Consider the following 17385-nt stretch of genomic DNA (forward strand, 5'->3'; position numbering starts at 1 on the left):
TCAGCTGATGCTTCATTCTTCCTCAGACACACGGCTGATCCAGAGGGACGAGAAGATCCAGTTTTGTTTCATCACTTCACAGAATCCCAAAACTCACTTTTCTTGTGCTTTGGGTCAGTAGAGGTGTAGTCCTGGAGTTCTGGCTTGTGTTTAGCATGTGCTTTACTGTGCAGCCGTTGATCGCTTCCTTTGTCTGCCCGTCCAGGGAGTGTATCCACTGTTCCTCTAACTGTGAACTTGCAAACTAGGCTACCAACGGTGTCTCGAAAAACATTTAGTGTCTTCTCTATCTTTCTGTATCCTGTTCCTTGTCTGTGAAGGGCGATGATATCTTCTCTTAACTTTTTGGACCATTCTTTTGACTTAGCCATATTTCTAACATGCAGTCAAATTGACACTCAACAAACCTCGCCAGTTCAGACATTTCGTGTGTTCTAGCTCAAGCACACCTGGTGCAGCTAATGAACCCCTTGATTAGTGAGAAAACACCTGCTGTTTTGAGGAATTCTATTCAGGGGGTTGAATAATTTTGAGACTGCAGAAGTCAATAAAAGTTGCATTTTCAGTTGAATTTGGGGAAACATTTGTTGAGTTATTTCAATTACTTTTGTTTGATTTGTTCATTGCAGACAGCTGAAAGTTTTTATTATGCAAATAAACCTGTTTTGCAATGGGGGTTGGATAATTTTGATTACAACTGTACGATAAATAAATTAATATTTAAGTACACAGTGTGCTTATGTGTTGATGTTGTTTTGTAAAACACATGTGCTGCTATTGAGGGTGGATACGGGTCAGGTTAGGACAGGTTTGGTGGTTTAAGGGTGTGTCAACAGTGTAATTATAGATGGAATTACAGAAACACAGGTGTTTTTAAATATAAGAATGGTGTAAAAACATGCATGTACATGTCCTGTTCAACCTTTCTGACTCCCTGTTGCCTACAAGAAGATAGAAAGGCCCAATGATTATTCTAGTTGATTGTGATTTACTGGATTAAATGTATATTTATTATAAAAATGCCCATGAAGTTATAAGACTTGCATGACTTTTCCAGGTCGATTTTTAATAGTTTTTTATCTTATTTTCAAGTCTTTCTTTTGAGTGTTTTGTCTCATTGTTAATCATTCAAGTCAAATTGAGGCACCCGGTTGAGATAAACACAATTTGTGCATTGATTTAAATACATAGTAGTTAAAGACACCTAATATAAAAGTGACCCATTTATAAAAGCATTTAGAACTAAACACAATTTAATCTTAGTAATGAGAAGATTGTATTATGGTAATAAAAATGTCTCTTTTGTTATGGTGAGTGATGGGGGTAACTCATTACAAGTAACTTGAGTTAAGTAATCAGATTACTTTTTCAAGTAACTAGTAAAGTAATGCATTACTTTTAAAATTTACAACAAAATATCGGAGTTACTTTTTCAAATACGTAACGCAAGTTACTTTGTTTTCACATTTATTGACTGACAGTTCTCCTGTCCACATTGAGACAAATCAAAGTGTGTGTGTGTGTGTGTATATACATGATGATTATTGTATTTCTAGACTAAATGTGTGCATTTACTCATTTCACTTGCACAAAAAAAGATTAAATATTCCTCAAAATAAATAAAATCTGTGAAATGCAGGATCAGAATACTAACCAAACCTTCAATAACTAAATATGTTAAATAAAACAAAGTTTTATGCATTTAATCTCACTTTATTGACCAATGTACTTGCTTCTGACCTTCGATGTTTCAGTTAAACAATAAGCAAAAATAACTATAGATTTTTAGTTTTTTTTGGCAAAGTAAGTGTTAAACTTCTTTCTCCTGTATCCTATTGTTCTTTAATCCAGCATGGCAGCTGAAAGGTTTGAGCGGCGCCCTCTAATGTACAGGAGTGAATCTGCGTTCCCTTCAGCCTGAGACTTATTATTTCACTTTCGGTGAGAAAGGTTCTTTATATTTGGCCAAAATATAACTTTTTCGTTATAAAAAAACAATCCCAGCCCAGTCGGGAAAAAAGTAATGCAAAAGTAACATAACGGATTACCTTTCTATGAAAGTAACTAAACGCAATTAGTTACTTTTTAAGGGAGTAAGCCAATATTGTAATGCATAACTTTTCAAAGTAACTTTCCCCAACACTTGATATGAAACACAAATATGGGACGTTCAGATACCTGTGAATTTGAGCAGCCACTCCAGGCCGATCTTCAGCATGTGGAGGGGCTTCTGGGCTTTGTAGAGAGTGATGGGTTGAGTACAGCGATGCTGCACGTACAGCTCCAGGTGGTCCTGAAGATTACAGCCCACACCTGGACACACACCACAAGACCATGAACTCACCTGAGATCCCAACATCACTAGAGGTCATGGCCAGAAACCCCCGCCAAAGCCAGCATGGACTCACATTTGGAGCATAAAGAGTGATCTGTGGAGAGGGGAAATCTTGGAGGACATAAAGGAGGAAATGAGGTCACCTGGGAGATGCTGCGTCACCGGGATATCGTGTTTGCGAAGCTCATCTGCGTTTCCCACTCCAGACAGCAGGAGGAGCTGTGGAGAGTTTATGGCTCCGCCGCTGAGAATGACCTCCTTATCAGCGAACACCTGAAGCAAACATGAGAGACGTTCACGCCTCAACCATAGACTGTGAAAAACATAGGCATAGTGTCTGTGACGTCACCCGTAGTGTTTCAGAAGAGCATTACTGAAGCCCAAAGTGGGCGGAGCCGGACGTCGCCATCTTGGCAGCGTCACTCCCGGATAAATGAGAATGGGCAGCGAGGCGGATTTGCTGAGGTGACGCTAATGCTAGAAGACAAACGGCTAGCAGTGACATCAGTGGCAATCTACCTGTCATTCAAGTGGCCACACCCTTAATTATGCAGAACTTTAAGGCTTAATGTAATTTAAACGGATGAGTTATGAAAAAATTCACCCACCTCACAGTTGTCATGAAGAGCCAAATTAGATATAAAGACCAAAACCACTTTTTGCACCAGACTGTAAACATGTGTTTTTCTGCTGTAAAGTTGGGCATTTTTACATGAGGGTCTATGGGATTGACTCTCTTCTGCAGCCTCTAGTGGGCAGTGGATGAACTGCAGTTTAAGTCACTTCTGTGTTGGATTCAAGAGAGATAGGAAGGTTGCCGCTCACGCCTCAACAAACTTCTTCATATATAACATCAGAAGAAATGAGTGAGAGTGAAAGAGTGATGACTGAAGATAAGCCACAGGAAGAGGAACAGACGTCAACACAATCTCTTATCAGCAGTCTGTCATTTCCAGAGCGGATGGGGAAAAGACCCAAAACTGCACCTGTGACCTATTATATAGGTTGATCAGATTAATCCGATCACAGATTAAACAGGCGGCCTGCTGAAGCTTTCTCTCAGTCACGAGATGATTCTGATTCTTCAGCTGCTGAAGGTGAACTGAATGATCCAGGACAAAGGTTAGAGAGAAAACTAAAGCACCATGGTACAACAGTGCTACGCATGTTATCAAGAGAGAAACTCGTAACTTAGAGCGTAAATGGAAACAAACTAATTTAGAGGTCTTTAGAATCGCGTGGAAAGACAGTATGTCACGTTATAAAAAGGCTCTAAAAGCAGCCAGGGCTGAGCATCTCCGCAAACTAATAGAAAATAACCAAAATAATCCAAGGTTTTTATTTAACACCGTGGCTAGACTAACAAATAAACAAACATCACCAGAGCAAAATATTCCGTTACAGTATAGTAGTAATGATTTTATGAATTTCTTCACTGAGAAAATAGAAAGCATCAGAAACACAATTGTAAATATAAAATCTTCTATGATGTCTTATAATTCAGCCTCAATTATGGCCCCTCTAGAACAACTACACCGCTTTACAACTATAGGACAGGAAGAGCTAAATAAACTTATCATTGCATCGAAACCAACAACATGTTTATTAGATCCAATACCCACTAAACTACTGAAAGAAGTGTTACCTGTAGTGGAAGAGCCTCTTCTCAATATTATTAACTCGTCTTTATTTTTAGGTCATGTTCCAAAAATATTCAAACTGGCAGTAATAAAACCTCTCATTAAGAAACCGCAATTAGATCCAAATAACCTAGCAAATTACAGACCCATTTCAAATCTTCCATTTATGTCTAAAATACTAGAAAAAGTTGTGTCCGCTAAATTGTGCTCTTTCCTGCAAGAAAATGAGATATATGAAAAATTCCAGTCGGGATTCAGACCGCATCATAGCACAGAAACTGCGCTAGTTAAAATTACAAATGATTTACTTTTAGCTTCTGACCAAGGCTGTATCTCAATACTAGTTCTTCTCGATCTAAGCGCTGCGTTCGACACTATAGATCATAAAATACTCCTGGATCGACTACAAAACTACACTGGTGTTCAGGGACAGGCATTAAGCTGGTTTAGATCGTACTTATCAGACCGTTACCATTTTGTCTGTTTAAATGGGGAAAAATCAAAGATAACGTCAGTAGACTATGGAGTGCCGCAAGGATCGGTGTTAGGCCCTCTGCTATTCTCAATATATATGCTGCCACTTGGTAATATTATAAGAAAACATGGAATTAATTTCCACTGTTATGCTGATGACACTCAATTATATATCTCATCACGACCAGATGAAAACACTAACTCATCTAAATTGACAAATTTCTTCTTTCTTTCTTAAATTGACAGTGTCTTAAAGATATAAAATGCTGGATGACATGTAATTTCCTGCTATTAAATTCAGATAAAACGGAGGTATTACTTATTGGTCCAAAAAACTACCCACAAAACCTTGTACAATACAACTTTAATTTAGAAGGATGTCCTGTTATTTTATCCACTACAGTAAAAGACCTGGGTGTTATACTAGACCGCAACTTGACTTTCGAAAATCATATTTCATATATTACAAGAACAGCCTTTTTCCACCTTAGCACATTGCTAAGCGACGTAACATGCTATCTGTTTCTGATGCAGAAAAGTTAGTTCATGCATTCATGACCTCGAGACTAGATTACTGTAATGCTTTATTAGCTGGCTGTCCTGCATCCTCAATAAACAAGCTACAGTTAGTGCAAAATGCAGCTGCTAGAGTTCTTACTAGATCAAGAAAATATGATCATATAACACCAATTTCATCATCTCTACACTGGTTACCTATTAAGTTACGTATCAATTACAAAGTACTACTACTGACCTATAAAGCCCTAAATGGTTTAGCTCCTGTGTATTTAACAGACCTTCTATCGCCATACAATCCATCGCGTTCTTTAAGATCACTAAATTCGAGGCTTCTGGTCATTCCTAGGATATCTAAGTCCACTAAAGGAGGGAGGGCGTTCTCACATTTAGCTCCAAAACTCTGGAATAGCCTTCCTGATATTGTTCGAGGCTCTGACTCGCTGTCCCAGTTTAAAACTAGATTAAAGACGCATCTCTTTAGCCAAGCATTTACATAATGCTTACCTTTTATACCACTGTTGAATCAGATCGAATGCATTAATATTATGAACAGCATTTATGCTAATTATCTCCCATCTCCTCTTCTGCTGTTATCTCGAGACTAGCGTCCCGAGGTAAATGGCGTTCGTCAGCTCCAGTTTGTATCCAGCCTCTCACGGAGACTTCAGATGACCCAACACCTGCGATGAGATGACCCAACACCTGCGATGAGATGACTAAACACCTGTGAAGAGACGACTCAACGCCGGCGATATGTTATGCCCTAAATTACTACATGATTAACTAACTGTATTTTTCTATGTACATTTCTGAAATGCACCTTCTGTAAAGCTGCTTTGAAACAATATGTATTGTGAAAAGCGCTATACAAATAAATTTAAATTGAATTGAACAATGAAGCGTTCACAGCCAGAACACTTTTAAAATATCTATTCTTTATCTGAGTGATTTTCTTTTGGGAAACTTTTACTTTTACATCACTACATTTCAAAGCATAATATCGTACTTTTTACTCCACTACATTTAATTGAAACGTATAGCTCCTTGTTATTTTGACCTGAAGAAATCGTCACCTGGTACCCAAGCCGAGACGCGACAGCGGTTTCTGATTCATGAATGAGTCGATTCTTTCCAATGAACCTGTTGAATTGGTTCACAAATCACACTGAAAGATTCATTGATGAATCGGACTGATCTGATATCAGGCTTGTTCGACTTGAACCGGCGCTGCAAAGACCGATCGGTTGATGACATCATAAGTACCGCGAGAGCGATTCAAAAGCATAAGGAGCCGTCTGCTCTCTAATCGCCCGCGCGGTACTTATGATGTCATCAACCGATCGGTCTGTGCAGCGCCGGTTCAAGTCGAACAAGCCTAGCAGCTCTGGAGTCAGCGACTCACTGATTCAATGATCCGGTCAAAACCAACCGGGATATTCCCGGATCTTAATGGAGTGAAAAGTAAGTTATCAATGCCAAATATTAGCATTGATTATAGTAAATGAAAATCATAATTAGATCAGTTATTTGTAAACTAAATCTACTGTAAAATGATATAATAAGTATAATGTACAACAAGTTTTAGTTAAGAATGAAAGGTTTGCTTATTTGCAGACAATCGCACTCATCGTTCTTATAACTGCAGATAAGAAAAGTTAATTAAAAATCAATCACTTTTGTACTTTTACTCAAGTGTTTGATTAATGTACTTGGTCCAGCACTGCCGTCTACTGAGGGTCCTCCATTACAGATGCCTGACACTATCCCACAGTCTCGTTTGAGGGCTTTCTGAAAGCTTGAAGGAGTGAAACAGCAAAAACTAGTCTGTTAAGTCATGGCAAGACTGGGCAGCGGAGAAAACACCTGTTTGAAATATTTAAACAAATTTAAATTCACCATGAAATCAAATTGGAATATTGCAGTGTTTGTGTGTTTATCGTAAATGATGGGATTATGGGTGCACCATCATTATTTGTTTTAATAATCTTACAGCATCTCTTCTCTTCTCTGATGATGTGGGCGGGGCAACCTGTCACTCACATGAGATCAGCCAATAGCAAACCACAACCATCCAATCAGTTCCCCACAGACACAATCAAGCCCCGCCCACATTTGTTCTTCTTCCAGAAGCGTTTCACTCGGATATACGACACAATAGACAAGAAAAGACCAGCTCAACTTCAGTTTCATGATGATTATAAAGGTAACAAGTGATACAGCTCAACACTACAAACAAGACTTTACTACTTAAAAACAAACCCATCCATATCCACCTTCTACAATACGTGTAAATCACTCACATATGCAACTAAAGTGCGCTAAATAACGTCTGCTAAAACTGAGTTGTACAAACATTAAACTGCACATAAGGCAGTTTTTATATCAACTTTTTAATATCAGAATTGTTTCTACTCTAGTTTGTTGGTGACGTATAAACCTTTAATAAACTGTATTAACTGAGATTTATACAAAAATACATTACATAATGAAAACATCACTAACAGGTTCAGTAAAAAAATAATGAATATGTAATATAGTGCATATATGTATCAGTACGCTCGTCTCTAGAGTTATCTTTTTTAGCGGACTATTGAGTTTATGGTCACTGAATGAGGTAAATGTGACATTTTTCTCATATTGAGGTGTTTTTGTGGTCGAAACACTGATTGATGGATTTCATGAGACATGATTGATTTCAGTTGTTCTGTATCTTTCAAGATTCCTTCTGATGTTCATGATGTTTATTTGCTGCTGTAACTACCAGTAAAGAGAAAGAGATGATCGGTTCATCTGTCACACAGATTAAACACACATTTATTGACTGATTCAGTGGCAGAATTTGGAAGCTGAGTGTTTGTTTTATATCAGAAGTAACAAACACAAAGATAATTTGGATTTATTGAATGGGAGGCAACGCTACAAAGTTTTGTTCATTGATTAACTGAAAACCGCACAGACTATAAGATCGATTCTTGGGACTTAAGAATCGATACGGGTTCGTAAAATGAGAATCGATAAATTTTTTTTTTTTTTTTAAAAATCAAGAAATCTATATTTTTTACCCAGCTCTACTAAGCGACACTCAGACTGAAGCCAGCCAGGAACAAAGTATGTCCTAAACATTAGTGCAGTGTGAAGATCATTTGACATGTTTTTACCTGTTTGGTGTGTCCGTTCTGCTGGTACTCGACCCCTCGCGCGCGGGTCCCGTCGAACAGGACTCGGGTCACCATACAGTGCACTTCTGTGCTCAGGTTGGGTCTGGCCAGCGCGGGCCGAAGATAAGCGCTAGCTGTGCTCCATCGCTTCCCTGTGCCAGGACACACAGGAGCTTCATCAGACTCCAGCACAGGATTAGTGCTATACTCAAGTACTAACCCTTAAACTCACAGCTCAGGTCTTAGTGACCCGGGTCATTCACTACCCTCATCCTCATTCAAGGTTACAGTTAAACATTAACCTTCTTAGTATTGCTCAATTTATTCAATATAACAAAAAATATATATATAAAATAATGTCTGTTTTGTAATACATTTTTTGGTAAAAAGAGTACACAGAAAGTGTAGTGACCCGAGGAATGTTAAAGTGCAAGTATATTTTTTCTGCGCAACAATAATTCATTCTCGCAGTCAAGGTTGCGATGTCTGATACATTATGATGACGTGATATTCAAGTTCCAAACAGAAACGAAATATGTTTTTTTTTGTTCTTTTGTAATTGTTATTAAAATATCAGGAGAGTTTTATACTATTGCGGCAGTTAGAGATCTGTTCGTGTTAGATATAGATCAGGGTCTCTAAAGACCCGAACATGTAATAATGTTTAATGAATCATTCATCCATTAAAGGGGTTAAACTGCTTCAGACATGATTATTCCTCAGATCATGTGTCGGGGAACGGTGTGCTAATGCTCTGCTAAGGGACTAGTTCTGCGCAGAATGATGATATGTATTGTGGCATGAAATAAAGTGTCTATCGTCATATCCACGTAGCACAGTATTACTTACAGTTATTGACACTTTTTACTGATAAAGAAACATTCCTGAATGAGAATACTAAAAACAGGATGTCTATGATGTTAAAAAGTTAAAATTAAAGATAAAAACAGTTATTAAGCACAATAAGCCATGAAAAACGAATTCAACGATTGACTCGTGCGCTGACTGACAGACACCCGATCCGCACAGCAATCAAGAAATCAGTTCTCTTTCACGGCTCATTGCATCTGAATGGCCAAATATACACACGATCATGTGGAGTATTCATGTAAACGGTCTGTTAGGTCTAAACTGCACGTAAACCGCTGGATGAAAACCGGATGTATCAGTATATTGGATCCGTGCATTAAGTTTTAAAGGGACAGCAGCCTAATAAACCTGTCATTAATGCGAATCGAACAATAAAAGACCACTCACTGCTCCTGACTGAAAGACTATTTTTAATAAGAATCAATTTATAATAAATTCATACAGTGAAGACTATGCAGTGTATTATTTTTACATTTGATTATTCAATGTGTAGTATTTCTTATCAAAAGTTAAATAAACCTACAATACCTGAAATTTTTTTATTTAATTTGCATCTTTGTTGTGTTGTATTTGTCCTCTTGTTTGCGATTAGCTTTGCTCTTAAGTGACCAGACTTTCGTTCTTCTCCTGGCAGATGCTTAAAAATCGAGCTTCAATCTACCATATTCGAGTGCTCTACTATATGCAGGTGATGTGATCAGTGCTTGTATGTGAATAAAACCCCAAACTAAACTATATAAAGTACGGATGCTCGATATATCGGCAATCGTATCGGTATCGGCCGATTTATGTCCATTTTTAATGTTATCGTTATCGGCCAGATAAGAGAATTTTGGCTGATATATTAAAGCCGATAAATGTATTATTTCCTTCAGATGCGCACTGTTCAACATGATGGGTTTGAGTTGCTTGAAATATGATTGGAATCACTTCAGAAAAGGAGATTACAGTTCAGTGCAACATGTGCAGTGTAAGTCTGTCATATCAGCTACATAAAACTATAATGAGAACATCATAATTGTGTGCTTGGGAAGTGGCTTTTTTGTAATCAGACGCTCAAAAATTACACACAATTTTGGATTTAGATTTATCGGCCAATATATCGGTTATCGGCTCTCAAATATAAAGAATTATCGGTATCGGCCAAAATGTTCATATCGGTGCATCCCTAATATAGAGCAATCATGTCTGTTTAGAAGACTTGGATTAAACAGCTCGATTCATTTGGATTTATTTTATGATGTCTTAATGAACGTTTTGAAGAAACTCTCAATGGAGGGACAGAAATCGCTCAGATTTCATTAAAACTGTTTTGAAGATGAACGAAAGTCTTATAGGTTTGGAAGGACGTAAGGGTGAGTAAATGACTTTTTTTGTACATTTTTGGGTGACCTAATTCCCACGGTCGTAACGTTTACCTCTGTGTATGGTCATGTCCATCCAGCCCACTCCCTCCTGCTGGAAACCGTTCATGTCCTCGGTGAAGGGGTATCCGGCCTGCTGGCCCGCGGAGATGAACGCGTGGTGTAGAGGGTGATCCGTCTTCCCTCGGGACACATGCAGCGGGCCGTCTCCCCCCCGGTACCGGTCCGGCCCGAGCTCGTGAGTCTGAGCCTTACGGAAGTACGGCAGACAGTGGTCGTAGTCCCAGCCCTCGGCTCCCTCGCTCTGCCAGCGGTTATAGTCCTCGGCGTGGCCCCGGATGTACACCATGGCATTGAGCGAGGACGACCCGCCCCAAACCCGACCCCGGGGCCAGTACATCACCCGGTCCTCCATGTGTGCCTGAGGTAGCGTGTGGTAAAACCAGTTGTACCTGTCGTCGCAGAGGTTATAGGTCAGAGCGGCGGGCATGTGGATCTTCCAGGACAGGCGAGTGCTTCCCAGACGCTTGTCTTTGGGTCCGGCTTCCAGAAGCAGCACCGACTCCGACGGGCTCTCCGACAGACGGTTGGCCAGAACACAGCCGGCGGACCCGGCTCCGACGATCACATAACTGTAGGACTCGGTGCTCTTCTTCACTGTCGTGCTGCTGGACCTGTGCTGACGGACGAGGGCTTGTTTCAGCGCTGCACGTGTGTGTGTGACGCCGATGCTCCTGCGAAGAGACCCGAGCCTCGTAGACGACGAGGAACACCACATACTGACGGAGATCACAGATCACGGATGCTCATCGGCAGCTTGAGGAGCAAAGGCAGAGAACACTGTTAAACACACACAAGGGGATACAGTTAAAAAACATGTATAAACATTATAATATATAATTATTATTAAATATTTATATATGTGACCCTGGACCACAAAACCAGTCACATCTCGCACGGATATATATGTGACAATAGCCAACAATACGTTGCATGGGTCAAAATTATAGATTTTTCTTTTATGACAAAAATCATTAGGATTTTAATTAAAGATCAAGTTCCATGAAGATATGTTGTAAATTTCCTACCGTAAATATATAAAACATTTATTTTTGTGAGTGAATGCAGCATAATCGCGAACATAAATGGACAACTTTAAAGGCAATGTTTCGATTTTTTTTACACTTTAGGTTCCAGATTTTCATTGTTGTATCTCGGCCAAATACTGTCCTATCATAACAAACCATACATCAATTGAAAGCTTATTTATTCAGCTTTCGGGTTATGTATAAATACCAATTTTAAAAAATTTACCCATGTGACTGGTTTTGTGGTCCAGGGTCAACATTTATTCAGACACCTTCAACATTTTTCACATTATTATTCGCTATACTTTAGAAAATGTTATAAAATATGCCAAGAACTCAGTTGATATTTCACTGGTTTTGTCCATCTTTCTAGGGGTGTCAAACTCAGTTCCTGGAGGGCCACAACCCTGCAGTGTTTAGCTTCAACCCTAATTAAACACACCTGATCCAGCTAATCAAGGTCTTCAGCATTACTAGAAACGCTGCAGGACACTGGTCCTCCAGGAACAGAGATTGACACCCCAAATTAATTAGGTTGACTATCTGTCAGCTGTTAAATTTAAGTATAGAGTGCATTTATACTGCTTGCTGTTGAGTTCCCACTCTTTCCTTTCATTATTACAGGATAAGGATTTATTAAAAAACATGTATATCAAGTCAACTTTATTTCTAGTGCACTTTCAAAAACCACAATGGGTACAAAAGTGCTTTACATGAGAATAAGAAAAATAAACTATAGGATCTGCTACAGAAAAAAGCTGTATCACCTCTACATTTCAAGCGCGATCGAGGAACCGTCCGACACAGCTGATCATTGGAGCGAGGAGATCTCAAAGGTTGATGTAAACTAATTAAATCAGAGAAATAATCTGGAGCTAAGCCACAGAGAGATTAAAAAAAAACACATTTTAGATATAGCGTCAGAAAGATTGTTTTTACACATAAATTTGGACTTTTTTTGTGCAAAAAACTTTATTAGCATTATAATTGAACCTCAAGGAACATATTAAAATAATTGTAAAAATCCATTTCAAGACCCCTTTAAACTATGCTCAAAATAGGAGTTGCCTGACAACTGATTCCTTCTAGTCGGTAACTTGTCAAATCAATATCAAAGTTATTCAGCAGAACTGTCAGTTTCTGCCCACGGAATACATCATCGCCGTTTACAATCACACAAGCCGTCTATTGCTGTTGATTTTCCCTTATAACTGATTGCTCCAAAAGCTACCATCAGTAAACCAATATGATGGCCGATGTAATTGTATAACTCCGCTTGTCTATGTTTGTTAGAGGTGGGTTGTTATTAAAGCCCCTATATTCCATAATTTCATCCCTTAAAACTCATCTTTGGTCATCAAAATTATATATTTAAAAAAAATATATATTTCTGCCTGAAAATATCTTGAATGTAACAATGTAAATGCCTCATTTAGTATGCGCTGTTTTATGAATATGCAAATGAGCCCTGAACCCCGCCTCCACTCACTCACTCACTCACTCGCTCAGAGATCCACTCGTTGACGATCACACGTTGATCTGATTGGTTACAAGGTAGTTTGTGACGTCAGAAACACCAGCGATTTCAAAGCGTGTTTTTGAGACTGTCTTTGGTTCACTGCAGTTTTAAGGAGAAAATACTCAGCAATGCTGTCGACTTATGAATTTACACATGGTTTGTCTTAAAGCATATTAAAAACACCACATAGACACATAAACAACATTACAATTCTGGATTTTCACCACATGGGGACTTTAAATGACTCTTTCTGCAGGTTACATTGTTATGGCAGATGGTGTATTTATAGGCCAACGCTGAGAGTCACCAAATTCGATCGGTGAAAACAAGTTCCGAACGAGATATTCGACAAAACACCATGAAGTGTCTGCTGCTGTCTGTCCAACGCTATCTCACGACCAATTCGTACGAGTGAGTAAAATGTGGCTGATTGGTACGAATTTGTACGATTGGTCTAAGCCCCAGTGACGGTTAGGTTTAGGGGCGGGGTCAGGGGTTGGTCATTCGTACAAATTGGACAACTTGTAAAATATGTACGATTTATCAAAAATCTTACACATTCGTACGAGTGAGGTCGTATGAATTCACACGAATTAGCCACATCGTAAAATTTGTACGAATTGCCGTGAGATCGGGTTGGTCTGTCAGAGCGGTGGGAACTGGATCATTCATTCAACCATTTAGTTCAGAAACAAATGAAAAAGAGCGTGAGCGGAAAGCCCTTATATGGAGATGTTTCAGCGTGTTTTATGCAAATGACTTGTACACGTGTCCGCTCATTCCCTAATTTAACATTAACGAGGTGGTGAACAAATTCATGTGCGGACGAATTAAGCGGATAGTTTCTCCTGTGCGAAAAAATACACGCAATTATTAATGAAGAGACCCATTGTTTCTAAAATGTCAGTTTCTTAATATTAACTCCATTGAACTGTTGTATAAAAGTTATATAACAATAACACATTCGTGTTGTTGCTCTGAATATCAGAGCAGCTGCATGTACTTACGATCCAATCAAGTCGTGCTAATATTCAGAACAGCGTGATTGTGTGATATTAATTAATTATGAAACACATAGTTGTGGTTTCTGATTTGACAATGCAATGTTCAGTATATCTCTGCACAGCTCCCGTAGTGTTTATGCAGATGCTCCTACATTCAAAACAGCACACATGATATAATGATTACTATAATCAGGATCAATAATAGTTAATTTAGGCAAGGCTAACGCAAGCAAACTTTTAGTATTTGAATGAGAACCAGAACACAAGAACAGAAGAATGTAGTGTAGAAGGTTAATGATTTATTCCGAAAGGTTTAATGTGAAAGAGTAATGTGACTGTTCTGAACTGATAATGTTGAGAACCAGTTAAACAAACATTGACCCTAAAATCATTATAAGAATAAGATTGCACCAGATACATTCTTAAAATTAAATTTAACAAATGCACATCAAAATTTCCATTAGATAGGCTATTGTAATGTTCATCAGAAAACGACTTTTAGGCCTACAAACAAACAAACAACAAACAAACCCAGCCTTTGTTGTGTGTGTGCGACTCTATCCTTCAGGACTTGATGAGATTCCAACAGCGATCCTGTTCAAGGATTGTTTGACTTGTTGAAATCTGTCATCAATGATTCACAAGACAAGTCCAGGCATTCACTCACTCTAAATAGCTTGTATTTGCAAATGTTCTGCTTTTTGTCGATGGTTTTGAGTTGTGTTTTTTGGTGTTCTCTCACTAAAAAAAGAGATTCCACGCGTGAGAGTGAAAACATTAGTTTCAATAGGCGTTGATTCGCAACATTTCCCTTTAAAACACAGACTTTGAACTGATAATCCAGCGAGACTGCTTTGTAAGCGAGGCATGCACAGTTAAAAACATGAAGTTACAAGTAACTAGACAAAAAAAACGGCTTACCGTGCAGTCAGTGCTCTCTCCACACACACACACACACAAACAGCTGACCTGCAGCGAAAGTGAAGGACTCCGACTGAAGCCCCGCCCACTCAGTGGCACCGCTCGCGCTGTGGGCGGAGTCTGCGCGTGATGGGCGTGTAGCCCCTCCCACACTCGGCTGTCCTCCTCAGTGCGGTCATCCATCAAACTCATGTATTGTCGAACACAAACAAGCTGGTCTGTATGGAAGCTTGTTTCTGCCACAGAATGAAAAATAAAAAAGGTAATTGCGACTTTTTATCTCACAATTCTTACTTTATTTCTCAGAATTGCGAGATATAAAGTCACAATTGCGTGTTATAAAGTCAGAATTGCGAGATATAAAGTCACAATTGCGTGTTATAAAGTCAGAATTGCGTGTTATAAAGCCAGAATTGTGAGATATAAAGTCAGAATTGTCAGATATAAAGTCAGAATTGCATGTTATAAAATCAGAGTTGCGAGATATAAAGTCACAATTGCGTGTTATAAAGTCAGAATTGCGTGTTATAAAGCCAGAATTGCGAGATATAAAGTCAGAATTGGGAGATATAAAGTCAGAATTGCGTGTTATAAAGTCAGAATTGTGTGATTTAAAGTCAGAATTGCGTGATATAAAGTCAGAATTGAGTTATATAAAGTCAGAATTGAGTGATATAAAGTCAGAATTGAGTTATATAAAGTCAGAATTGAGTTATATAAAGTCAGAATTGAGTTATATAAAGTCGCAATTGCGTGTTATAAAGTCAGAATTGCGAGATATAAAGTCAGAATTGTGAGATATAAAGTCAGAATTGCGTGATATAAAGTCAGAATTGTGTGATATAAAGTCAGAATTGTGTGATATAAAGTCAGAATTGCGTGATATAAAGTCGCAATTGCGTGATATAAAGTCAGAATTGTGAGATATTGTAAACTATTCTGAAGGAAAAAAAGCCCCCCCCCCCCATAGAATTGGACTTTATAACTCGCAAATGCGACTTTATATCTCACAATTCTGACTTTATATCTCACAATTCTGACTTTATATCACGCAATTCTGACTTTATATCACGCAATTCTGACTTTATATCACGCAATTCTGACTTTATATCACGCAATTCTGACTTTATATCTCGCAATTCTGACTTTATATCACGCAATTCTGACTTTATATCTCGCAATTCTGACTTTATATCTCGCAATTCTGACTTTATATCACGCAATTCTGACTTTATATCTCGCAATTCTGACTTTATATCACGCAATTCTGACTTTATATCTCACAATTCTGACTTTATATCACACAATTCTGACTTTATATCACGCAATTCTGACTTTATATCTCGCAACTCTGATTTTATAACATGCAATTCTGACTTTATATCTCACAATTCTGACTTTATATCTCACAATTCTGACTTTATATCACGCAATTCTGACTTTATATCACGCAATTCTGACTTTATATCTCACAATTCTGACTTTATATCACGCAATTCTGACTTTATATCACGCAATTCTGACTTTATATCTCACAATTCTGACTTTATAACACGCAATTGCGACTTTATTTCATGCAGTTCTGACTTAATATCTCACAATTCTAACTTTATATCTCACAATTCTGACTTTATATCTCACAATTCTAACTTTATATCACGCAATTCTGACTTTATATCTCACAATTCTGACTTTATATCACGCAATTCTGACTTTATATCACGCAATTCTGACTTTATATCTCGCAACTCTGATTTTATAACATGCAATTCTGACTTTATATCACGCAATTCTGACTTTATCTCACAATTCTGACTTTATATCACGCAATTCTGACTTTATATCACGCAATTCTGACTTTATATCTCACAATTCTGACTGTATATCACGCAATTCTGACTTTATATCTCACAATTCTGACTTTATATCTCACAATTCTGACTGTATATCACGCAATTCTGACTTTATATCTCACAATTCTGACTTTATATCTCACAATTCTGACTTTATATCACGCAATTCTGACTTTATATCTCACAATTCTGACTGTATATCACGCAATTCTGACTTTATATCACGCAATTCTGACTTTATATCTCGCAACTCTGATTTTATAACATGCAATTCTGACTTTATATCACGCAATTCTGACTTTATATAACGCAATTCTGACTTTATATCACGCAATTCTGACTTTATATCACGCAATTCTGACTTTATATCACGCAATTCTGACTTTATATCTCACAATTCTGACTTTATATCACGCAATTCTGACTTTATATCACGCAATTCTGACTTTATATCTCGCAACTCTGATTTTATAACACGCAATTCTGACTTTATATCACGCAATTCTGACTTTATATCTCGCAATTCTGACTTTATATCACGCAATTCTGACTTTATATCACGCAATTCTGACTTTATATCTCACAATTCTGACTTTATAACACGCAATTGCGACTTTATTTCATGCAGTTCTGACTTAAT

At 38.0% G+C, this 17385-nt stretch overlaps 1 protein-coding gene across 5 annotated transcripts in view; it reads right to left on the reverse strand.

The window, feature by feature from the left end:
- The window catches only part of chdh (choline dehydrogenase), a 32345-nt gene extending 17362 nt beyond the window's left edge, over positions 1-14983 (reverse strand). The window contains exons 1-5 of one of the 5 annotated variants that reach the window (XM_077217639.1): positions 14893-14983; positions 10415-11200; positions 8127-8278; positions 2479-2608; positions 2179-2313 (exon numbers count right to left, since the gene is read on the reverse strand). In XM_077217639.1, coding sequence (XP_077073754.1) covers positions 2179-2313; positions 2479-2608; positions 8127-8278; positions 10415-11138 — 1141 coding nt within the window. In that variant the 5' untranslated portion in view covers positions 11139-11200; positions 14893-14983. Of the gene's footprint in view, positions 1-2178; positions 2314-2478; positions 2609-8126; positions 8279-10414; positions 11201-14502; positions 14678-14892 lie in introns of those variants that run through there. The other 4 variants (XM_077217641.1, XM_077217640.1, XM_077217642.1 and 1 more) reach the window with 4 other exon arrangements.
- Between the last annotated feature and the right edge of the window lie 2402 nt (positions 14984-17385).

Source organism: Siphateles boraxobius, unplaced genomic scaffold (assembly GCF_051911475.1).
Source record: "Siphateles boraxobius isolate OS27281-9 unplaced genomic scaffold, OSU_SipBor_1 75, whole genome shotgun sequence".
NCBI classification, from domain to species: domain Eukaryota; kingdom Metazoa; phylum Chordata; class Actinopteri; order Cypriniformes; family Leuciscidae; genus Siphateles; species Siphateles boraxobius.